Raw genomic sequence first — 26,907 nt, 5'->3', positions numbered from 1 at the left:
GAGTGGGTTGCCATGCCCTCCTCCAGGGGTTCTTCCCAACCCAGTGATCAAACCCAGGTGTCTTGCATTGCAGGCACATTCTTTGCCATCTGAGCCACCAGGTACTCCTCCTTAAATTTAGATAATTTTTGAGTAGTGAAAAGAGAGGTTTCAAGGCCAATGAAACAGTGTGACCATAGGTGAATTGCCAGACTTATTCAAAGTCACCACCTTATATAAAATGAGGAAGAAAAAGACCTAGATGGGTAATACTGAAAATACCAAATTAATCATGGACACTGTTTTAAAACCAGCCAATCAGAACAGCGGCCAGCTCTATAGAATCATTTAGCCGTTCTGGTGTGCATTGCCTCTGCCAGTACCACCGAGTTCATATTTACTATTAAAACTAGTACAGTTGCTATTTTGTAACCTTTATCACGGTAACATGTGAGCAGTAATCAGAAGCTCCTTCACAGGAGGAAAGCAGGAAGAATGCCAGCACATATCACATCACAAAACTTATAAACTGATGTCACTTGAGAATTCAGCATTTCTTCACTTTTTCTAAATGAGGGAATAGGCAGCACAATACAGTGAAAAGAAAATTAAGATCAAGTAACTTTAAGTACCTGATGCTGAGAGTAGACTCATTGGAAAAGACTCCAATGCTGGGAAAGATTGACGGCAGGAGAAGAAAGGGGCGACAGACGATGAGATGGTTGGATGCATTCACTGACTCAGTGGACATGAGGTTGAGCAAACTCTGGGAGACGGTGAAGGGCAGGGAAGCCTGGTGTGCTGCAGTCCGTGGCGTCACAAAGAGTTGGACGCGACTTAGTGACTGAACAAAAACTTGAGTAAAACTCTCTTCTTTACCATTTCCCAGCTACATGACCTGGACAATTCACCAAATTATGACTGCTGCCTTGCAGGAAAAATTTAAGGAATAAATACCCATGGTACCTGGCATATGGAAGATAATAAATCACTCAGGAAGGATTTCATCTTCAAAGATTGTAGCATAAACATAGAGGAAGTATTAAAAAATAGCAGTTGTTATTATTAGAAGCCTAGTTAGTAAAGGTGATTACTTATATATGTAAACTGTTCTGTCCATATTTAAGAAATTCACATGTATAACCATAATCCAAGTTTGTGTCACTTATCAAATTCCTTGGACAATTAATTTATATTATTTTAAAAATTGTAATGAGGTTAGAGACAGGAACCCCAAGACAGGGACAGAAACTTCTCCTGCATATTGTATGATATATGTGCTATTACTTCATGTCTGTTGTAACACTGGCGTCCACCCTATGTGGTTGTTATTCACCACTGTGCCTTCCCCACTAGATCAAGATCATGTAAGTGTAAGGAATGTGTCTTACAACCCAGCATTGCTAAGGCTTAACCTGATGCTTGCCTGGAAACAGGCGGGTCATAACTGTCTCTATTTCATTTAATTTAATATTTCCTGGTCCATTATTTAGTCATCGTGTAGACATGAGAGTTTATTTCTGGAATAAATGCCTAGGAGGGCAGTTGCTCAGTCATATGGAAAATGTTTATTTAGTTTTAAAGAAAATGCCAAATCACTGTGCAGAGTAGCTGTGACATTTTGCATTCCCTTCAACAATGTACCAGAAACTCAGCCTCCTTACATCCTCCCCAGCATTTGGAATGGTCACTACTTTTCTTTTCAGAAGTTCTCATCATAGTTTTAATTTTCATTCCCTAATGACTAGCAGTGATTTTTTGGGGGCGGGAGGGGGCGCGGGAGGTTTCCAAAATCACTGCACATGATGACTTGCAGCCATGAAATTAAAAGACACTTGCTCCTTGGAAGAAAAGCTATAACAAACCTAGACAGCATATTAAAAAGCAGAGACATTACTATGCTGACAAAGGTCCATCTGGTCAAAGCTATGGTTTTTCCAGTAGTCACGTATGGATGTGAGAGTTGGCCTATAAATAAAGCTGGGCACTGAAGAATTGGTGCTTTTGGAACTGTGGTGTTGGAGAAGACTCTTGAGAGTCACTTGGACTTCAAGGAGATCAAATAAGTCAACTGCAAAAGAAATCAATCCTGAATATTCATCTGAAAGTTGAAAGATGCTGAAGTTGAACGTCAATACTTTGGCCACCTGGTACAAAGAACTGACTCATGGGAAAAGACCCTGATGCTGGGAAAGATTGAAGGTGGGAGGAGAAGAGGATGGGTTTGTTGGGTGGCATCACCGACTCAATGGGCATGTGTTTGAACAAGCTCTGGGAGTTGATGATGGATAGGGAAGCTGGTGTGTTGCAGTCCATGAGGTCGCAAAGAGTCAGACATGGCTGAGCAACTGAACTGAACTCAATGACTAGCAGTGCTGAACAACTTCTTATGTGACTATTTTCTAAGTATTTATGTCCCCTCTGGTGAAACATCTCTTCCTACTTATTCCTGTTTTCAAATTGTATTTTGTGATTTGTTTTGCTTAAGAGTTTTATGAGTTATTATATACTGGATTGGCCAAGAAGTTTGGAAAAAACCCAAGCAAATTTCTTGGCCAATTCAATATTTTGTATATGAGGATTTGTTAGATGTAATGTTTGCAAATATTTTCTTACAGTTTGTAATTTGTGTTTCATCTTCTTAACAGTGTATCATGTATCTTGCAGAGAAATTTAAAGATTTTTAGAAACCAAATTATCAGTTCTTTCTCTTAGAAATAATGATTTTTAGTGTCATGTAAAAAATTCTTGAGCACCCCCAAGGGCCAAATGTTTTCTCTTATGCCACTTTCAAAATGTGTTATAAGCTTGCCATTGACAGTTATATACGATACATTTGAGTCTATTTTTTTTTTCCTATAAGTTGTGGGGTTTGACTGATCTTCTCTGTTTTGCCTGTGGTTATCTGATTACAACACCACCATTTATTGTAAAGACCGTTCTTCCTCTGTTGAATTATTTCAGCAGCTTCGTTGGAAAATCGCCTGGTCCTACCTCGGTGGTACTACTTCTTGGTGCATCCGTCAGTTCGCTACTATCATTCATTCTTTGACACAGTAGCTAAACGACAACCCTTGAAATGGATGGTTCTGTCCCGTTTATGGTTATCTTTCAAAACTGCTTTAGTTCTTCTCGTTTCTTTGTGTTTCCATGGACATTTCAGAATTACCCTCTGTATATCCATGAATAATCTCAGAGGCCCCTCAGGAGGGAGGGCATGACAGATATCAATTTCAGGAGAATTGACATCTTTACTATGCTTTCTTAAAGCAATGAAAACAGACTGTTTTGCTATTTTTTTGAACTTTTGATTGATTTCTTCAGTATTGTGTAGTTTTCATTATATAGAACCTATGCATATTTTGTTAAACTTAGATAAACTATTTATTCTTTTTTTGAGAGAATATAAACATCTTAAAATTTTTCATTTTCCAAATATTAATTAATATGTAGCAATATAATTAGCATTTATATATTTGCATTGCATCCTGAAACCTGTATATATACACACACACACACACATATATATATATTATTAGTTCTAGGTCTTTTGTTTCTATTTATGCTTTTTAAAATTCTTCCAGTTTATTTATATAGATTACTAAGACATATGGAAATAAGGAAAAAGGTTTCTTTTTTCAGATTCATGTAGCATTGCTATCTTTTTCTTGCCTACAAATTTAAATGCTATATTGAATACCAGTAATGAGTGTGGACATCCTTTATTTGTTCCTTATTTTAGGGAAAATCATTTATCTTTTCACCAAGTGAGTAAGTGAAAGTTGCTCAGTTGTGTCCGACTCTTTGCGACCCCATGGACTGTATAGTCCATGGAATTCTCCATGCCAGAATACTGGAATGAGTAGCCTTTCCCTTCTCTAGGGGATCTTCCCAACCCAGGGATCGACCCAGGTCTCCCGTATTGCAGAAGGATTCTTTACCAGCTGAGTCAGTGATCTAATGGAATTATTTTCTCAGGTTAAGCTAGGCCCCATATTTTTCTGAAGGTTTTATTATGAATGAATATCAATTAATATGACATTGTCAGTTTTCTTGTTTGGCTTCTTAATGCAACAGAATATATTAATGGATTTTCAGATACTGACCCTGTCTTACAACTGGAATAAACCCTAGTTAATAATGATGTGGAATTTTTACGTATGTGGCTGAATTTTATTTGTCAAAATTTTAAGTATTTTTGCTTTTACATCTATGAGAGTTATTGGTCTGTTGGGGCTTTTTTGTTGTTTTTTGTTTGGTTGGCTGGTTGGTTTGGTACTGTCTTTGCCTAATTTTGATATTGGAACAAGCTGGAATAAAATGAGCTGAAAATGTTCCTCCTCATTTTTTATTTTCTGGAAGATATTGTATACCATTGTTGTTGATTCTTCCCTAAAAGTTTAGTAAAGTTCTCTGGTGGAACCACGTCAGTCAGGAGATTTCATTTTGAGGATTTTTTTAAACTATGAGTTCAACTTACTTAGTAGGTAACTATTCGAATTATCTATTCCTATCAGATGATCTGTAGTAATTTTTACTTTCCAAGGTCTTCATCAATTTTATCTAAGCTGTCAAATTTACGTGTGTAGACTTTTTCATAGTATTTCCTTATTGTCACTTTGAAGTGTGCAGATTCTGTAATAGCATTCCCAATTCACTCCCGATGTTAATAATTGGTGCCTTCTTTCTATTTATCTGTCAGTCTTGTTAGAGACTATTCAAAGAACTAATAGTTCTCCTTTATTTCCTCAGTTGAGCTCTGTGATGCTTGATGAATTCTGCTCTCACCTTTATTATTTACTTCTCTTTGGATGCTTTGGTTTTATATTGCTTTTCTTTATCTGATTTCTCAAGTGGAATTTTAAAATTGTTGACTCAAAACTTTTTTGTTTCTAATATAAAAATTTAATTCCAGAATTTCCTTCTTAGTACTGTATTCCACAAATTTTGATATATTGTATTTCTATTTTTATTCAACTCAGTGTATTTTTAATTTCCCTCAAGTCTTCCTCTTTAACAGATGGATTTCCTTTTAAGAAGTGTGATGTTTATGTTCTATGTATCTGGAGTTTTTTTTGCTATATTTCTAGAATTGATTACTAGTATGATACAGTTAGTCAGAGAATATATTCTGTATGATTTCACTTCATTTTCTCTTACCTTATGTCAGATACTCTACTTGAATAAGACAAAATAGACTTTAAAATACTGTTCAAAATATAGAGAAAGTTATATAATGAAAAAGGGGTCAATTCAACAAAAAGTTATAACAATTATCAGTATAAATGTACTTAACATCAGAGCACCTAATATATAAAAATACTGACATATATGAAAAGAAAAATTGACAGAAATGCAACCATAGTAAGAGACGTCAAAGACATCACTTTGCCAACAAAGGTCCATCTAGTTAAAGCTATGTTTTTTTCCAGTAGTCATGTATGGATGTGAGAGTTGGACCATAAAGAAGGCTGAATGCTGAAGAACTGATACTTTTCAATTATGGTACTGAAGATTCTTGAGAGTCCCTTGGACTGCAAGAAGATCAAACCAGCCAATCCTAAAGGAAGTCAACCCTGAATATTCATTGGAAGGACTGATGCTGAAGCTCCAATACTTTGGCCACCTGATACAAAGAGCTGACTCATTGGGAAAGACACTGATGCTGGGAAAGACTGAGGACAAAAGAAGGGCCATCAGAGGATGAGATGGTTAGATGGCATCACCGACTCATTGGACACGAATTTGAGCAAATTTCAGGAGATAGTGCAGGAAGGGAATCCTACATGATGTAGCCTATGAGATAAAAAAGACTGGGGCACAACTTACCAACTCAGTCAGTTCACTTCAGTCACTCAGTCACGTCTGACTCTGTGGCCCCATGGACTGCAGCATGCCAGGCCTCCATGTCCATCACCAACTCCCAGAGCTTGCTCAAACTCACTTCCATTGAGTCAGTGTTGCCATCCAACCATTCCATCTTCTGTCGTCCCCTTTTCCTCCTGCCTTCAGTCTTTCCTAGCATCAGGGTCTTTTCCAGTCAGTCAATTCTTCACATCAGGTGGCCAAAGTATTGGAGTTTCAGCTTCAGCATCAGTCCTATCAGTGAACGTTCAGGACTGATTTCCTTTAGGATTGACTGGTTGGATCTCCTTGCAGTCCAAGTCACTCTCCAGAGTCTTCCCCAACATCACAGTTAAAAAGCATCAGCTCTTCAGCATTCAGCTTTCTTTATAGTCCAACTGTCACATCCATACATGACTACTGGAAAAACTATAACTTTGATTAGATGGACCTTTGTCTGCAAAGTAATGTCTTTGCTTTTTAATATGCTGTCTAGGTTGGTCATAGCTTTTCTTCCAAGAGCAAGCATCTTTTAATTTCATAGCTGCAGTCACCATCTGCAGTGATTTTGGAGTCCAAGAAAATTAAGTTGCTCATTGGTTCCATTATTTCCCCAACTATTTGTCATGAAGTAATGGGGATGGATGCCATGACCTTTGTTTTTTGAATATTGAGTTTTAAGCCAGCTTTTTCACTCTCCTTTTTCACCTTTATCAAGAGGCTCTTTATTTTTCTTCACTTTCTGCCATAAGGATGGTGTCATCTGCATATCTTAGGTTATTGATATTTCTCCCGGCAATCTTGATTCCAGCTTGTGCTTCTTCCAGCCCAGCGTTTCTCATGATGTACTCTGCATATTAGTCAAATAAGCAGGGTGACAATATACAGCCTTGATGTACTCCTTTCCCAATTTGGAACCAGTCCTTTGTTCCATGTCTGGGTTCTAACTATTGCTTCCTGACCTGCATACAGATTTCTCAGGAGGCAGTTAAGGTGGTCTGGTATTCCCATCTCTTTCAGAATTTTTCAGTTTGTTGTGATCTACACAGTCAAATGCTTTGGCATAACCAATAAAGTAGAAGTTTTTCTGGAATTCTCTTGCTTTTTCTATGATTCATTAGATGTTAACCATTTGATCTCTGGTTCCTCTGCCTTTTCCAAATCCAGCTTGAATATCTGGAAGTTCTTGGTTCACATACTGTTGAAGCCTGACTTGGAGAATTTTGAGCATTACTTTGCTAGCTTATGAGATGAGTGCAATTGTGCAGTTATTGGACCATTATTTGGCATTGCCTTTCTTTAGGATTGAAAAGAAAACTGACCTTTTCTACTCCCGTGGCCACTAATGAGTTTTCCAAATTTGCCGGCATATTGAGTGCAACATTTTCACAGCATCATCTTTTAGGATTTGAAATAGCTCAACTGGAATTCCATCACCTCCACTAGCTTTGTTCACAGTGATGCTTCCTAAGGCCCACTTGACTTCTCATTCCAGGATGTCTGGCTCTAGGTGAATGGTCACACCAGCATGGTTATCTGGCTTATGAATGTCTCTTTTGTATAGTTCTTTTGTGTATTCTTGTTGCCTCTTCTTAGTATCTTCTGCTTCTGTTAGGTCCATACCATTCCTGTCCTTTATTGTCCCCATCTTTGCATGAAATGTTCCGTTGGTATCTCTAATTCCTTAAAGAGATCTCTAGTCTTTCCCATTCTATTGTTTTCCTGTTTCTTTTCATTGATCACTGAGGAAGGCTTTCTTATCCCTCCTTTCTATTCTTTGGAACTCTGCATTCAGATGGGTATATCTTTCCTTTTCTCCTTTGCCTTTAGCTTCTCTTCTTTTCTCAGCTATTTGTAAGCCCTCCTCAAACGACCATTTTGCCTTTTTGCATTTCTTTTTCTTGGGAATGGTCTTGATCCCTGCCTCCTGCACAATGTCACAAACCTCTGTCCATAGTTCTTCAGGCACTCTGTCTATCAGATCTAGTCCCTTGAATCTACTTGTCACTTCTACTGTATGACTGTAAGGGATTTGATTTAGGTCATACCTGAATGGTTTAGTGGTTTTCTCTACTTTCTTGAATTTAAGTCTGAATTTGGCAATAAGGAGTTCATGATCTGAGCCGTAGTCAGCTCCTGATCTTGTTTTTGCTGACTGTATAGAGCATTTCCATCTTTGGCTGCAAAGAATATAATCAATCTGATTTCAGTATTGACCATCTGGTGATGTCCACTTACCAAGTGAACAACAGCAAAAAGAGACTTCAATACCCCACTTTTATTAAATCTCAAAGTTGTATTTTTTAAAAGAAAAACAAACTCAAAAACTGTTAGATAAAGAAAAAAGAGCTATATAAACAAATTTAGAAATATACAATGGATAACACAGAAATAAGAAGGAATAAACTAAAGACTTCACCATAATACCTGATACTATAAAACTCCTGGGAGAAAACATAGGGAAAAAACTTCTTGACACTGATCTTGACAATAATATTTTGGATATGATTCAAAATATGATATATGATATAAAAGCATAGGCAACGAAAACCAAAACAGACAAGTGGTAGTATATTAAATTAAAATGATTTGCATAGCAAAGAAAATTTTTAAAAACCATTCCAAGTAATGTGAAAAAATTTTATTTGCAAACCATGCATCCAATAATGAGTTAATTTGCAAAATATATAAGGAACTCATACTACTCAATACCAAAATACAAATAATACAGTTAAAATGAGCTAGGGTCTAATAGATACTTCTCTAAAAAAGAAATGTAAATAGCTATCAAATACATAAGAATTTGCTCAATATTTCTAAATCTCAGGGTAACACAATTCAAAAACACAGTGAGATATCACCTTACACCAACTTGGGCAACTATCAACAAAATGACAAAGATAATACTGTAGGCAAAGATAAGAAGGAAAGAAACCCTTGTGAATCTCCGGTGGGACTGTAAATTGGTACCACTCTTATAGAAATCAGTATGAGGATTCCTCTAAAGAGGTAAATAGGGGTGGCACATTATCCAGCAATCCCACTTCTGGATATTTTTCCAAATTAATTGAAATCTATATCTTGAAAATATATCGATTTCCCTTATGCAAGATTTGTGGTGATTGTTCAGTTGCTAAGTCATGTCCAACTCTTTGCAATCCCATGGACTGCAGGACTCCAGGCTTCCTTATCCTCCACTCTCTCTCAGAGTTTGCTCAAGTTATACAAGATTAATAGAGACCTAATGAGTAATGCGGTGATGGTAGGCAATGATATGAAATATCTGACATTTGCAGCAAGGATAGGTAGTCAGTAAACCACGCCTAGCATACACTCTAGTTGTTATAGAGGTTGTGGTATATGAATTAGTTTGATTGTGGTATGCTTTTTACAGTGCATACATTTATCAGAACATCAACTCATGCACCTTAAACACATAGTTTTATATGTCTAAGATATCATCAAAAAGCTGTATTAAAAAAAAAACTGATGAAATAGTTTAGTAAAGGGACTCAGTTCTTGCTATATGTGATAAGACGACAGCTTTAAATAAGACATACTCTCATAGTATATAATATATCCCAGGTTACAAGGCAAATACATTAAAGCCAGAGCTTATTTCTTATTTCACAAGAGATGCTGTTTGGGGAATATGATTGAGTTGCTGTGCGTATAACAAGATTAAAAGTTCTAAATAGTATTTAAATTTTTCATTGTGAAAGTCTTAGAAATACTTAAAAAGGACAAGAGTTGGGGAAATATACTTTATTTTTTGTTTTTGTTGTTTTATGGCTATACAAAGACAATGTTATAATACCAAAACTGGTTATATTTTTTTCTCTGAAAGTAGAAATTCATAAATTCTCACTTCATTACTCAGAAAGCTTAGTAAATTTGGCATCAGTTTTTCAAAGCCTCATTAAACTTCCCAGAACTTGCCTGGTAGAACAGAGGAGTGGTTCCCAATTGAAGTCATGAGCAATATTACAGTAATTTGATAATTAATTTAAAAGCTCATTTTATTCTTACTGGGTACTTTTTTTAAAGTGCTGTTTTTATGATGTTAGTATAGATACTAATTCATCAATGGTTACCAACATATTCTCATTGTTGGCCATTAGTAAATTTCCTAGGTTAAAATATATATATATATATGCTTACTATTTTTAACATTTCATTATTATTTTTATGTGTATCTATTTTTAAATTATAATTTGATATAATATAAGAAGTCAGGGAATCCCCAGATTTCAAAATAGTCTGCCTTCTAAAGGCATTGCTGTCGCTTTATTCATTGAAATTCATGACCATCCCTATAAGGAAACACTGTTAAAATCTTTCATAAACTAGTGTATACAGCATATTAATCCTAAATTACTGGATTTAACATCTGGCAAAGGTAGTACTTTTTGTACAATAAGAGAAGGAAAAAGAAAATTGCTTTTTTATTTAGTGGAATAGAGCAGAGTTTGGAAACATCTCTAAATAGACATTTTCCCCAAAGTCCTTCCTGCCCCCAATCTCCATGGTCTCAGAGACATCAAGTGGCCCCAAGAGAAGTTCCCACATAATATAAGATTTAGTAAGACTTAAATCAGAAATTGAGGATTGAATCCCAGTAATGCTACTTACCAGCTATTCTCTATAAATCTTCATTTTCTGATTATAAATTGTGGATAAAAGTGTCTGCCCAAAAGGATTGCTCTCAGGATGAAATGTTCCCTGGTTTGTAGGTAAGGATTGAGTATACAACACGGTAAAGGGAACACTTCGTATGCTGAGTCAGCACCTGCCAGAGACCCTACTAAAGAATGCATGATGTGCTGAAAAGTCTGCCTTTCAGAAGATAATGACTCATCGTCTAAGCAGATTCCTATGTGGCATTTCAAGGGCTCATGAGCTAGGAAGCTTAATATTCACAAAGCCAAACCCAGGAGGGACTGGGGCCGACAATCTTCCTCTGCGTAGAAAGCGAAAGATCAGCTTCCTAGCTAGCCTGTTGTTCATTTTCTCTCTTTCTGGCATCCAAAACCAGAGGTTTTCTAGAACTCTCCTTTCATTGTGAACTCCCAGAGCCCCAGCTGTTTAGATTCTGGAGAAGAAAAATGAAGATGGGGCGGCTCCTGCTTGTAATGAGGTCCTTTATCAAAGCTGTTTGGTGCCTCATACTGCAGTAGAAACTGGAGCAGCTGGGAGTGAATGGGGATGGAGGTGGGGATGAAGTATGTGTGTTTGTGTGTGTGTGTGCACGCGTGTGCATGTGTGTGATTTCCATACAACTGACTTTATCCAAAATCATAGTGTAGAAGAAACTGGAGTGGCTGGAAGTAAATGTGGAGAATGAGTCAAGTGTGTGTGTGTGTGTGTGTGTGTGTGTGTGTGTGTGTGTGTGTGTGTGTGTGTGAGAGAGAGAGAGATTTACATATCTCTGATCTTACCTAAAACTTTATTTAAAATGCTTGATTGGAGCAGGGAAATGAATACATGAAGGAGAACTCTGCACTGGATACTCGTCTTCCTTGAAAAGAGCTCCTAAGCTCCTGGGAATCCCCAAGGGTTCCGAGTCATGTTTATTTCTCACTGAGAATGTTTCCTCCTGTGCATGATTTATTTTCAAGCCTCTTATATTCTTCATAGGGATATTGAATTTTATTTACCCACATATGTTAAGAATCCCAACTTCTTTTAATCTAGTGAACTAGAAAACTTAACCTGGTATTTTTTAGGTAAAACATATATTAACTGCCTCCAAAGTAAGCAACTGTCAGAGGGAACATGTCAAGGGCATGATTTTTTTTTTTCCCTTTTTCCCCAAAGTCACCATTCACCTACAGAAGAAATGGAATTGCATTTTTATTTAATATAAGTAAAAACATTTTGAAAATCAAAATTTTAAGAATAAAGATATACTTGAAAGTTTTTCTAAGGAGGCAAAGTAACTCAAAATAATCATGTATGGTGTTATCTTCTCATTATATAAAAAAAATCAAAATTGCAAAAATCATGAAAGCTTTGAAAATGGAAAAAAATAAAGTGAATTTTGACCCTCCCGAACTATTTGATTATGAAAATGGTAAATACCCTGGTAAAGCCCATTTGCAGTGCTTGTCAGTACTCAACGTGACACAGACCTTGTTCACTGAAGTATGTACTGGAAACAGTTGGCAGCAATTTTTGTAAGACTGCGGCTGCCTGAGTTGGTGAAACCAGTTGCAACAGCCGTGCAGCAGTATCTCATTGTGGGCTTGGTTTGCATGTCTCTGATGTCACTGATGCTGATCATTTCTGATGATGCTGATCATGCTTTTGTGTCCCTGCTGGCCATCTACACATCTTCTTTGAGAGAAATGTCTATTCATATCTTCTGCCCATTTTTTTAGTCAGAGTGTGTTGTGTTTTTTGCTGTTGAGTTATATGAATTCTTTACATTTTTGGATATTAAGCCCTCACCAGATAATTTGCAAATCCTTCCTCAGTTATTCAATCAAATATCTTGAAATCGTCCTTGACTCGAGTTTACTTTCAATCTCACACATTTTTTAGTTGAAAACCTTCACAACTTCCTTTCTTTCTTTCAATCGTATTCCCACAGAGTTTATCAGCAGTGTAGCCCGAATTATCATTTTAAGACTTAATACCAATTCTTGTCTCTCTGTGCCCAGAAATCTCCAGTGGCTTTCTGTGTCAATCTCATAAAGGGCTGGAATGCCCTGCGTTATTCCTTGACCTCATTTCTTGACCTATTGTTGTTGTTTAGTTAGTTACTAAGTTGTATCTGACTCTTTTGTGACCCCATGGGCTGTAGCCCACCAGGCTCCTAAGTCCATGGGATTTCCCAGGCAAGAAGAATACTGGAGCAAGTTGCCATTCCCTTCTCCCCGGGATCTTCCCCATCCAGGGATCGAACCCACATCTCCTGTGTCTCCTGCATTGGCAAGTGGATTCTTTACCACTGAGCTGCCTGGGATGCCCCCATTATTCACTCAGTTCATTCCATCCCAGTGCCAACAGCCCCTGGCTTTTCCTCAAACTCTCCTAGAATATCTCCATCTCAGGGCCTCTGAAATTGACTTCTGCCTCGAGTGTTTCTCTCACAAACATCCAGATGGTTTACTCTTTTATCTCTTGAGGTTTTGCCTTCATGACAACATGGATTTCTCGTCCCACAGCCACTCCTACACTCTGTTCTTGTCCATGCTTTATTTTCTTGACTGTACTTATCACTACATCCAAAAATATTAACTTGTTTATGCTTTTCCATGTTGTATCCTGCTCGAGACTGTAACTCCCAGGAGGACATTTTTTATGCCTGCATTGCTTATTACTCTGTCTTTTCAACAAAGAAAAGACCAGATGAATAGTAAACCCTCAATAAATATTCATTGAGTGAATGGCTACATTTTGAGGAGAGTTATGCTTAGCAAGATTCATGGGCTCCAGATGAGCTTTGTTCCAAGGAGATGGTAAATGGCTCGATGGACATCATCTTTGGATGCTCAGTAGATAGGTGGACCTGAAAGTCTAGAATTTACATTGGAAATGAGGAAAAGAGTGTTACTTGTGTATATAGCAATGCAGATCAAAGCCTTAGGAGTAGATGTGATGGCGAAAGGTGACCACTGATCTGAGGAAAGATGAGTTGATGTTGGAATCAAAGGCTAAACTTAAGCACATCTCTGCCCTCTGCTTTTTGTTCTGATTGCCTTTAATTTCTTGCCCACCCCACAGCTGACAATAGGTGTGAAAATTTTAAAGTGCCAACTACATCAAATCATTGACATATTCTTGACAAGGTATGAAAATATTAATCATTCTGAAATGTCTTCATATTTAGGCTATTTATTTTTCTGACAACCAAGCTATAATCTCCAGTTTAACAGAGATGCAGCAAATATATTTTTGAGAAAAAGTTACTTGTATTTTTACCCAGTTGCAACATTCAACAGTATTCTCCCTTTTAGCAAGAGTACCGAAAGCACACCTCATGTTTTCCAAAGCCGTCCCACCTTTTTACACCTAGTGGATTTATACAAGTTGACACTGAACGCATTCAAACCCCGCGTGTAAAATGAGCTGGCTTCACAGAGAATGAAGGGGCTCTTTTGTGGACTGAATTGTGGCCAGAGAAAACCTGCTGTGTGACCAGGAACGCCTCACAGTGAGATGAGGCAGGTCACTAAAAATAAGGCTCCCGAAATCATAATGGCTGAGACACTAAAATCAATTTAGGTGGAGTCATTTTAGGAATTTAAAATACTTAAACCAGAGCTCTGGTGTTTTAATACTTAGCAATGGAAACTAAGAACTCCCAGTGTCATGAAGGGAATTACTTGGACCGCATAGCTATCTCGCCTACATTGAATAGATGCATTGATTTAACAACCAAGTATGATAATCAAAACTAATTAAATTTAAAATGAGTGCACACATTATATTTTAGAAGTGAACCGTTTGGCTTATAGCATCGAAAACACTCATATCCCTTGCTTTCAGTATTTCATATTCATTGTCCAACAGCAAATAGCAACTGATTCTAGAGAATAGTGAAGAGTACTTGTTAATCATTCTAATCCAAATTCTTCATTTGAATTGTCTCTAAAGAGATAAAAATACTTTTAAATCTACTGCTTCTCTTTGTTTACACTTTATCAAGAGTAAAATTTTAATCTGGCCAAGTATATTTCTGTGCAGCGTTGATCAATGTTGAAAAGACTCTCCTGGGTGATAATCATGTTAAGTCCTTCCAGCTCATGGAGCACTGTATTTTGAAGTAAATCTTCATTTAAAATTAACATACGGAACAAAAGCGCCAACAGTTTCCATAGGTTAGATATCTTTGATTCTAGTTAAGTTTATTGTACTTTAAAGAGAAGGTCTAGCTATTATCTAGTAGTATGGTTATGTTTCATTTATCTCAAGGAAATTGATTTTTATTTTGTGTGACTCATCTCTCTGTCCCTTTCAGGAGCTGGAGTTTTCGAATCTCTTTGCTGTCCTCCACTGCATTCATTCCTTCTTCGCTGCCAAAGTGGCTTGTTTGGACCCTCTGTTTCTAGGCAGTCAGGCTGCTGCCTCTGCGGCTTCCAGCTCCGGAGTAGCGAGCAAAGCCAAGTATATGACCTGACAATCTGAGCTCGGCCTCCCTCTCATCTTGACTTGTAAACAGAATGACCTTGCTCATCGCCGCAGACAATGGAGAAGCCATCACATCCCCAAGTTAGCAGGGAAGCCAAGTGGAAATCTGAGCGGAGAAGAAGATCAGACGGATCCCCAAAGCATTCTGTTCGACGGCCTCGGGGGATTGTCCTAAATGAACGGGATGACTTGCTCTTCCTCGTTGGGTCAGGACCGCTGTGTTGCTTTCACTGAAAGGGAAGATGAACCGATGAATGACTCGAGTGTGTAAATAATATAAAAATTGTAAGCTACCTATAAATAAAACACCCATTAAACAGTCACGTCTGTATTTTAGACTATTTTGTATGACAAATGCATGAAGGGCCTGCTCAGGAACCAGTGCCCTGCTATTATGTGAGGAGCGACAGAAGGAGGCAGAGGCCCCGAGACCAGAGTGAAGACCCTTGTCCAAGAAGAGAGCACCTCAGCTCACTGGTGTGGATCTCTGCTTATAGCTTCACCCCATGACTTGACAGTGGCACCCCAATTTGTGTATGCTGTTGTAAATCATTGCTGAGAATTTCAAAAAGATCGTTGCATTTGACCTACAACAGACACGATGTGAAATGGAATATTTCTTCCTGGGGTCACTGACACCAAATGTGTTATTCACAGCCAGTGTTCCTTCAAAGATGCCAAAATGTGTTAATTTAGTGAGGAATGAAGGAAACATCCATGAACCTCTTGTCCTTTCCTTCATTTACGGAGATTTCTATTTTACCTGGAATTTATTATTAAATTAAAATTTCATAAATTTTCAGTGACCTGAAAACCTTTCATAGAGAAAATATCAATTCATGTGGTGTAAGAGACGGTTCCTTCTTGTATTCCTAACCTCACCTGGAGCTGGAGTTAATCCTGATCGGAAATGTCCCCAGGAAGTATTCTCAAATCTATTACTTTTGTTGGGTAAATAACATCATTCCATTTTAGTTAGAGCATATGAGAGAATAAGGTAAGATATGAAAATACAAGTTAAAACTTCTACCTTATCATGTCATAAAAAGCAGTCATGCAATGCCAAGTTATGAATTATTATAGGCATCTTGTCCTAGGAATGTAGGTATGAAGGGGTTGGAGATTTGAAAGCCCTGAAGTGCACACAGCTCAGATCCCAGATGTTTGTATAACATTGTCTGTCCTACAACACAGCTGTGCTGAGATCTTCTTTTAAACAACCAGCTCTCTATCAAGAAAAAATTACTTTTATATTAGTACACATGTTCCCAACTCAGTCACACTTGTTGCATACTTCCTTGTGAAGATGACCAAATATATAATAAGATGGACTAATTTTAAAAAGAAGGAAAAAAATCTCTCAAGAAGGAAACATTATTTGTAAAAAGGACACATGAACATTAAGCTATTTCCATAATCATTATAAATTATTAATTCACTCTGTATCTGACCAACTCTTAAGCACATTAAATTGAAAAGAAGTGAAGTTTCAGGACTGTAGCTGAGTAAGTGCTCAGTTTGCTAGGTGTCCTTTTAAAAAGAACTAGGGCAAACTGGACAAAATACAGTTCTAACATAGTTTATTTTGACCATCTAACTGAATACATTTTCATAACAGGAATATGGTGGCTCAGGAGGTAAGAATCTGCCTGCAATGTTCCATCCCTGGATCAGGAAGATCCCCTGGAGAAAGGAATGGCAACCAGTATTCCTGCTGGGAGAATTCCATGGACAGAGGAGCCTGGCAGGCTATATAGCCCAGAGGGTTGCAAAAAAGTCAGATATAACTGAGTGACTAACATAGCATAATGGGGATATGACTATGGCATTATGGCTCACTGTTTTTTGATCAGATACAACAGTCATTCTAAAATCAGAAGCCACCAAAGACAGACTTCAGGAGGCCACCAGCCCAAGGGGGCGGGGTGTGGAGAGATGGGCCCCTGCATCAGGATCTGAGCAGAGCAGCCAGCTCACCACAAGACCTCTGTCACCACCTCGAGTGTGTGTTAGCCTGCCCCATATTGGGGTGACGTCCGTGTGTCCATAATGTTATGATCAGTCGGGCCTCAGGCAATAAGAAATGGGCTACTCAACCTAAAGAAAGAGAAAGTTTTGAAGCTTTCTACAAGTATAACATAATCATTTAAAAATGTCAGATTTTGTAAAAACTCCATTCAAAAAAATACAAAAAAAAAGCAATTTAATTAAATACCCTTTTTGTATGTCATAAAGTTCTTCTAAGCTGTGCTTATGTGTATGTAAAGGAAAAGGTGCACAATGAGATACGTGTGGGTATATGTCTCCTTGTATGACACACGCACACACACACACACGTGTATATATAATAAAATGCTAATCACAAATTCTATAGAAGAATATATTTCAAATAAATATATTAATATACTTTAAATTTACATTGTAAATTATAGGCTAAATTAAAATTTATGATAAAACCATGTTGAGTTTATTTTTGATACTACTGAAAAACAAAACCCACAGGCCTAAATTGCTACTTAACATGACTAGTAGAGAAGCCACCTATTACAAAAATATTACTTTGATTTTCCTCAGTTAGCAAATAACATTTAACATATTTTTTCACTGTGCAATGATTAGACACTGAAATTTGTTATAACTTGGACTACTTGAATGAGAAAGCTTAGAAATAAACAAAAATATTCAGATTAATCTCTACTTCTCATGTAATTTAGGTTTAGATGCATGAGATTTTCTCCTTAAATCCTAGTTTATACTAGAGCCATTTTAACAGCAGAATGCTTAATTATGTGTTAATCTCTCCAGTGCCTTGGTATATGTGTGTATGTGTGTGTGTGTGTACATACACAATATACATATATATATACGTATATGTATACATATGTATGTATATAAATACATGCTAAAGTTCATGATGGTATACATTGTATAAGCTCAAGGCAACATTACATTATATATACTTGGGTCAGAGAAAGGAGTTCAAATATCATTTGACCTCTTTGCTAACTACTATAACAATGTATATTGCCTGATAAAGAATCACAGTGCATTTAAGCTGAAGTATATTAAAGCAGGGACATTTGTAATTTGTTATATTGCAACAAGTGTTTATTTCAAAGCTACTTTAATAGATAATGTAAGTGTAATGTGTACCCCAGCATTTACCATCCAAAACTATTTTTAAGGGAAAATAATAAGAGTGTCATTCTTGCCCATTTTTCAGGCATGCACCAACCTAGAGTTTTAAAGCCTTTGATCACAAAACCCATTCAGCAAGAAGAAACAAGTCTTTGAAAATAAATGCCAACCCCATATTTACTATGTCAGCAGAGAGACTTTCCTTTGGGAACATTAAAGTTAGAGGTTTCCCTCATTTTCAAAAACAAAACTTGTCATAAACTTTGTTTACATGGAATGCTGGGTTTGAGAAATGCTTGATTTATTACTGTGAAAAAGTATTCATCCTAACACAGATGTAGAATTGCTGCTAGAAATCAGCAATGTGGAGAAGCTTTAAAAGCACAAGGAAGATCTTGTGCGTAGCTCTTTAAGGTAAGTGTTAATGTTCTATAATATTAACACACGCTTAACACTGCTGTCCTGATGACTCTCCATAAGGAATTACTTTATTCATTCCTCTAAAACTCTTGCTTATGATTTACTTTTATTGCCTAATACTTTAAAATTATAATTCACTTCTTTGCACATTTGAAGTTGCTTTTAAAGATGAATAGAATACTATAAATGTTATATATTTTATACATATTAAAATGCAATGAGAATACCAGAAGTATGAAATGTAAATATATTTATTTCATTTTTAATTGTTTTGGTGGATGTTTGTAAAATGTAAATTAATATCTGTGACAACAAATTGTCACTTTGTTCTTTAAGTTCATTAATGTACTACTAATAAAACTGTACCTTTTTTAATGACGCATACAGGAAAATAAAAACAGATACTTTTTACTACATCTGTGTTTTCACTTCCTGGGTTTGATTTGTAGAGTTCACAGATGTTTAGAGCATGTCCTTAGAAGACTTAGCTACCATGAACAGGGGCAGTGATGAGCTGCTTACCTTGGGTGCATAACCCTAAGGACACAATTTCTGGCCCACCAGTATGAAATGGAGCAGAACCCTATGGTCCTTCCCTCCATGTCTTTTGCCTGCCTTTCATCTGTGGAAAAACTTTAGGCAAAGAATAAGTTTAATCAGAGAAGTGAGAACATGCAGAAACAAAGGAAAACGGTCAAAGGAGATCAAATAATAATAATGTAGTCATTCAGCACAGTCAAGGACCTTTATTTAGTTCCTTCTCAAGGGTTATAGATCATATTCTGAGCCGTATCCTATGAACTGTCTTATAGATACTGAAACCCCCACCAAGTGGAAGAAGTTAACTACAAGATGACCAGACTGACATACGCTGCTACAGTTTCAAGAAATGGCCTCAGGGAAATGGAAACCAACTGACCCTAGAACTGAAGATTAACTGCATCTAAAGCAATCAAGACGATGTTGGTCAGACCACTGATGGCCAATTTTAAGATAACTGTTAGAGCTGACTGCTGTTTCTGCATGTAGCCTCCTGCCTCCATCTATGAAGCCCCTGCCCCCGATTGTCAAGGGCGAGAGGGGAGGAGTTGGCCTTTGGACAGGAATCTACACTCCCCACCGGTTGCCATCATCCAAAATAAAGAAAACTTTCCTTTCCACCAACCTGTACTGTTTATTGGCTTTTGAGCAGCTTTTAGTAACAAGTATTAATGTTTATGAAGATTAGTTATCTGGCCCCTAAAGGCCCTAGAGATGGAATAAAGATGATATTTGTCCAATTGTTTCAGCAACCAGAATTACTGAAAGCAAGACTAGAGTTGTGAATGGCTTCACCATTGTGAAGCCGTCAGAGTTATGGCTTCACCATGGTCCATTAAGAGCTGAATCTATACTAAGAAGACTGGTCTGATGGGACATCACTCTCTGGTCATTCGTAACTGAGAAGCTGCTCATTTCTGTGTCATAAGAGACTCCAGTTTTCTTTCAGGTAATTACAGTGCCAAAGAGTGAACAATTGTAGAAATAGTTTTGAAACAATTCTGATATCTATGTTATTTTAGTTTTTTAATGATTTGCTCTCATTTTATCATTTTTTGAAAAAAATTTGCTGGAAAATTAATACTTGTTCATGGTAAATAATTAAACCAATCAAAAAGAACACAAAACCTCCAAATAGATACCATATTAAGTCTCCCACCACCAAAAACAAGCACAATTCCTCTTAGATGAACTTTACATATATATCTGATCCAAGAAGATCCCGCATGTTGTGGAGCAACTAAGCCCAAGCATCATAACTACTGAGTCTGTGCTCTAGAGCCAGGGGGCCACGGCTACTGCTCCACAACAAGATATGCCAACATAGTGAGAGGTCTGCACATCAAAGCTGCAGAGAGTAACCTGCACAGCAATAAAGAGCCAGTACCATCAAAAATAAATAAATAAATAAATTTTTTTTTAAGCTGAATTTTTCTGACACATTCACAGCACTTGGCCACCTTTACTGCTCTGGCTGAAATTACCATCGCTCTCAAGCCTTAGTTTCTACAAAGGCCATGACTGTGGCTACAGAGCTTAGCTGTGTATCTTCACCACTGAGCTGAGCCTGGAACACAGAAGGGGCTTAATGAAAAAGCTTACTGCTAAATGATTTCAATAGAAGTACTAATTAAAAGTGAAGCTTTGTTCAGAATTAAAGGGAATGAAGAATTAATGCTTTTGAGCTGTGGTGTTGGAGAAGATTATTGAGAGTCCCTTGGACTGCAAGATCAAACAAGTCAATCCAAAAGGAAATCAGTCCTGAATATTCATTGGAAGGACTGATGCCAAAGCTGAAACTCCAATACTTTGGCCACCTGATGTAAAGAGCTGCCTCACTGGAAAAGACTCTGATGCTGGGAAAGATTGAAGGCAAGAGGAGAAGGGGGTGACAGAGGATGAGATGGTTGGATGGCAACACTGACATGATGGACATGAGTTGGGAGTTGGTGATGGACAGGGAAGCCTGGCATGCTGCAGTCCATGTGGTCTCAAAGAGTCAGACACGACTAAACAACTGAATTGAACTGAAAACGAATGGCATTGCAAATTAAGTGATCCAATATACATGGCGGGGCCGAGTCAAGGACCATCTGTTGTAATTCCTATCAGTCACCACATTCAGGCTCCCATCACCTATGGAGAATACTTATCTCCTTCCTGTTTGGTCTCGGGGCTAGCAGTTTGACCTACCTGTTCTAAAAATCCACTGTGATTCAGCCATGGAGTCCCTTAAGAAACAGAGAGCTGACTATGTCACCTACTCCATACTTAACAAAAATCTCCTGCAACTTAACTGGAAATTTCAATCCGTTAATATGACACAAAGGAAAGAGTATGCCCTGGATCCTCCCACTTCCTCACTTCTTCCAAGTACAGTGTGGATCACACAGAACTATAGCAGAAGCCAAACAGTGTCAAATCTGTTTATACAGGGCTTTAACTTAATCTTCTTTCCCTGGATGCTCCACCCAACCCCCATACCTTCCTCCTCCTTTAGAATTAATTCTGCTCTTGCGAATAGCAAAGAGTCTCTCTCTTCTGACCTTCCTACCCTGAAACTCCAGCCAAATTTCCTTTATGTGCCCTGTTTTTGTCTTTCCAGAATAGTGTCTGAAATGTCTCAGAAGATTATAGAATATAGTTGTCATTCCCATTTATTGATACCCACAGAGATGACGAATGCTTGAATACTGGGGCTGCTTCCTATTCATCAACATATCCTCTGTGTAAGAACAATGCTCGATGCATAATAGTAATTTAATGCATACTCTATGCTAATTAAAAATTAAGAATCAAATGTGGGAATGAGGACATAAAATCCTTCATATCACTTTTTCTAATATAACCTCCTTCACATGAATAGTTGCCACCCTACACAAATTTTATAAAAGTTGCTTATGACAAGCTGTTATTTGTAACCCTTCAGCATTATAAAATTTTGATAAATGTGAGCAGTAAGAAATAACTTATTCATTTCATTGAGGATAGATGCTATCAAAACATCATTCAAGTATGATTCAATTCTAAATATAAAAAACACAAAGAAGGGATTCTCAGCAATACTTTTTTAATATATCAAGCTCAACAAACACCTTTTTTCAAGGGAAAGAAATATTTAACACTATGATAGCACCTGAAACAAGTGTGAAGACTCTTTGAAGTTGCTCTCATTGAATGACACACTCAAATATACTTCAAACTCATGTATGCACTCAACTTCAGCAACCCGATCTGATCTCTGAGAAACAGATAAAAGCAATTTCCACTAACAAGCTTTTTTCAGTGTTTAGTATTTACCAGAATATATATGAGATCTAAAAGGTTTATAAGGAAATAGAACATCTTAGAAGTCAACAGAAGCAAGAGGTCTGCTCTGCCTTATTAATTTTACAGATGTTTCCTTGTTTCTGTGAAGCAATATTTAGATGAAGTATACTTCCATGCAGCTTCTGGGCAGAAGGCTGTGGTTTTCAAGATTCTCAAGAAAATAGCCAGAGAAAGCAGTTTTGGGGTGATACTTGCCGCCTGCATGCTTGGACTCAGGCAATTTTTTGGTCATCTCCTTCTCTTAGGACAACGGCATCCACAGCAGAGAACATTGCTATGAATTAAGTAGACTAGCTTTTATTTGTGAAAGGGTACATTTTTTATGCATGCTTCATTTTAATGACTGTGTGACTAATTGAGCTCACAGCTGTACTTGTTCAGACATTAATATTTTCAGCAGATGGTATGTTCAAATCTAAATTTTTGGAATTCCTAATGTTATTATGGCAACATTTAAGTGAAAAATTTTGAGAATTACTGTTTAATTCTGTGGGTGTGAGTTATTATGAGTTTGTGTAGAATTATTGCTTCTTTTCATTTAATTTCTATAATTTAGATTCAGTTCATGTCTTTCCTGATGAAGATAGCTTAATCATTAGTATGTTCTAATTTTCTACCCATCTGAAATATTAATATGTAAGATCTCCAAATTCTACTGCTCACTTTTTCAGCCTGACCAAGTCAAACCTATTTTGATTCCTTAGTTTATGCATAATACAAATTAGAAACCCATTTTTAAATTTTTATTCATTTAAATTTCTGGCTGTGCAGGCTTTTCTCTAGTTGTTGCACCTGGGGGCTACTCTCTAGTTATGGTACATGTACTTCTCATTGCCGTGCCTTCTCTTGCTGTGAAGCACAGGCTCTCGGGCACACAGCATTCAGCAGTTGCAGGTCGTGGGTTCAGTAGTAGCAACTCCTGGGGTTAGTGGCTCTGTCTGAGGCATGTGGGATATTTCTGGATCAGGGATCAAACCCATGTCTCCTGCATTGGCAGGCAGATTTTTTCTATCACTGAGCCACCAGGAAATGCTCCATTTTTAAAATTTTGATGATATGAAGAGTTGAGATGGTTCTTTAGATTTATTATAAGGAAACATGTATCTATCATATGTAAATAAAAGGTTAATTATCTATGCTTTCTTTACCCAAAAGTGAAGTTTAAACTTCTTTTTTCCTAAAAGCCATGTCTAAATTCTACTTATTTTTATTTATGTTCTAATCATCAGTTCAGTCACTCAGTCGTGTCCAACTCTTTGTGACCCTATGGACTGCAGCACACCAGGCCTCCCTGTCCATCACCAACTCCCAAAGCTTGCTCAGACTCGTGTCCAATGAGTCAGTAATGCCATCCAACCATCCCAACCTCTGTCGTTCCCTTCTCTTTCCACCTTCAATCTTTCCCAGCATCAGAGTCTTTTCCAATGAGCTGCCTTTTTGCATCAGGTGGCCAAAGTATTGGAATTTCAGCTTCAGCATCAGTCCTTCCAATGAAGATTCAGGACTGATCTCCTTTAGGATGGACAGGTGGGATCTCCTTGCAGTCCAAGGTACTCACAAGAGACTTCGCCAACACCACAGTTCAAAAGCACCGATTCTTTGGTGCTCAGCTTTCTTTATAGTCCAACTCTCACATCCATACATGACTACTGCTGCTACTGCTGCTGCTAAGTTGCTTCAGTCGTGTCTGACTCTGTGCGACCCCACAGACTGCAGCCCATTAGGCTCCTCTGTCCCTGGGATCCTCCAGGCAAGAACATTGGAGTGGGTTGCCATTTCCTTCTCAAATGCATGACTACAGGGAAAACCATTGCTTTGATAAGATAGGTCGTTGTCAGCCAAGTCATGTCTCTGCTTTTTAATATGCTATCTAGATTGATCATAATTTTTCTTCCAAAGAGCAAGTGTCTTTAAATTTCACAACTGTAGTCACCATCTGCTGTGATGGGGCCCAAGAAAATAAAGTCTCTCACTGTTTCCATTGTTTCCCTATCTGTTTGCCATGAAGAGATGGGACCGGATACCATAATCTTTGTTTTTTGGATGTTGAATTTCTAATCATAGGCCTAATCAATTACATTACCCAGTCAATGACCCCAAAGATCTTTTCCTTTCTTCGTATAAGTATATGCGCTCATTTTTCCCATTCCACTGATTTTGCTATGAGCTTTCCAGTCGTTAACATGAAGAGTTATTATTGATCAACAGTGTCTACAAGATCATTTTTTCAATTGCTCATATAATTATCAACTGTTTTTGGTAATGAGGTCAGAAAAAATACCCTGTTTTATTTCTCCTATAAAAGACATAGATAAACTAACAAACAAATAAAAATACTTCTAGAAACAGCCTTTTTATTAAATGCAGAGATAAGTTTGTTCAGAGTGGATAAAATAAATATATTGAAGATGGCAGAAAAGAACAATGAAAAGCCCAAAGGTACCATTGCAAGCTATTTTTCTTTCACTCACAAGAAGCTTTCTCATGAAAAAAGCAATTATGAAAAACATTTAACATGCAACTAGAATTTTGTTATTTTAACAGTTATATATAAAGATATATAGGGACTTCCCTGGCTCAGAGGGTAAAGAATCTGCCTGCAATGTGTGAAATCCAGGTCAAATCCCTGGGTCAGGAAGATACCCTGGAGAAGGAAATGGCAACCCACTCTAATAGTCTTGCCTGGAGAATTCCATGGACAGAGGAGCCTGAAGGGCTACCGTTCATGGAGTTGCAAAGACTTAGATACAACTGATCATCTAACACTTTCACTTTCATAAAGATATATAAAATAAAATTTTAAAGTTTTCCTTATAAGTTAACTTTGCATTGAAATGGAATATGTTGTCTAAGTTTATGAAGCAACTGACAAACAACTAATCTCAAAAATATACAAGCAACTTATGCAGCTCAATTCCAGAAAAATAAACGACCCAATCAAAAAATGGGCCAAAGAACTAAATAGACATTTCTCCAAAGAAGACATACGGATGGCTAACAAACACATGAAAAGATGCTCAACATCACTCATTATTAGAGAAATGCAAATCAAAACCACAATGAGGTACCACTTCACACCAGTCAGAATGGCTGCGATCCAAAAATCTGCAAGCAATAAATGCTGGAGAGGGTGTGGAGAAAAGGGAACCCTCCTACACTGTTGGTGGGAATGCAAACTAGTACAGCCACTATGGAGAACAGTGTGGAGTTTCCTTAAAAAATTGCAAATAGAACTACCTTATGACCCAGCAATCCCACTGCTGGGCATACACACCGAGGAAACCAGAATTGAAAGAGGCACATGTACCCCAATGTTCATCGCAGCACTGTTTATAATAGCCAGGACATGGAAACAACCTAGATGTCCATCAGCAGATGAATGGATAAGAAAGCAGTGGTACATATACACAATGGAGTATTACTCAGCCGTTAAAAAGAATTCATTTGAATCAGTTCTGATGAGATGGATGAAACTGGAAGCCAATTATACAGAGTGAAGTAAGCCAGAAAGAAAAACACCAATACAGTATACTAACACATATATATGGAATTTAGGAAGATGGCAATGATGACCCTGTATGCAAGACAGGAAAAAAGACACAGATGTGTATAACGGACTTTTGGACTCAGAGGGAGAGGGAGAGGGTGGGATGATTTGGGAGAATGGCATTCTAACATGTATACTATCATGTAAGAATTGAATCGCCAGTCTATGTCTGACGCAGGGTGCAGCATGCTGGGGGCAGGTGCATGGGGATGACCCAGAGAGATGTTGTGGGGAGGGAGGTGGGAGGGGGGTTCATGTTTGGGAATGCATGTAAGAATTAAAGATTTTAAAATTTAAAAAATAAAAAAATAAAAAAATAATAAAAAAATAAAAATATTAATGACGTTTTCTAAAATAAATTGAAATATAAAATTATATTTGATATTATTGGTGGTGATTTTAATATAGGAATTGGAAAAGTTTTAACATAAACTTTTAATATTCCATCTTTAACTCCAAACACACATCAGATTTTTGAAGCAGTCAATTCTGTTACCCTAAAATTGTCTTCTTGTTCAGCCACTAAGTCGTGTCCAGTTCTTTGTGATCCCATTGACTAAAGTACACCAGGCTCCTCTGTCCATGGGATTTTTCAGACAAAAATACTGGAATGGATTGCCTATTCCTTCTCCAGAGGATCTTCCCAACCCAGGGATGAAGCCTGCGTCTTCTGCTTTGCAAGCAAATTCTTTACCACTGTGCTACATGGATGGACATTTTTGTCATGTATGAAGATCATTGAATTGAGCATAAACTCACCCCTCACAGACAGATATACAGTTCACAGAACTTATTTTGCAAGCTTAGTGATAAACTTAACAGCTATATCCAGTGATATTACTTTTTATTTTGCTATAAACCATACAGAACATTTTTTATAAATTTTTCATTGTCTCTGTTTATTATATATATAGCAACCTAACTCCTAACTTACTACCACATAAATGCTACTGTGCAGACTTTTAATGGCAAGC

The 26,907-nt window shown here is 37.3% G+C and overlaps 1 protein-coding gene across 1 annotated transcript in view; it reads left to right on the top strand.

The window, feature by feature from the left end:
- SNTG1 (syntrophin gamma 1) overlaps nt 1–15,988 on the top strand; it is a 252,627-nt gene extending 236,639 nt beyond the window's left edge. The window contains exon 18 of the mRNA XM_018058524.1: nt 14,789–15,988. Coding sequence (XP_017914013.1) covers nt 14,789–14,947 — 159 coding nt within the window. The 3' untranslated portion in view covers nt 14,948–15,988. The remainder of the gene's footprint in view (nt 1–14,788) is intronic.

This window comes from Capra hircus, chromosome 14, assembly GCF_001704415.2.
Source record: "Capra hircus breed San Clemente chromosome 14, ASM170441v1, whole genome shotgun sequence".
In the NCBI taxonomy this organism is placed as follows: domain Eukaryota; kingdom Metazoa; phylum Chordata; class Mammalia; order Artiodactyla; family Bovidae; genus Capra; species Capra hircus.
This window is presented reverse-complemented; position numbering and strand designations above follow the sequence as displayed.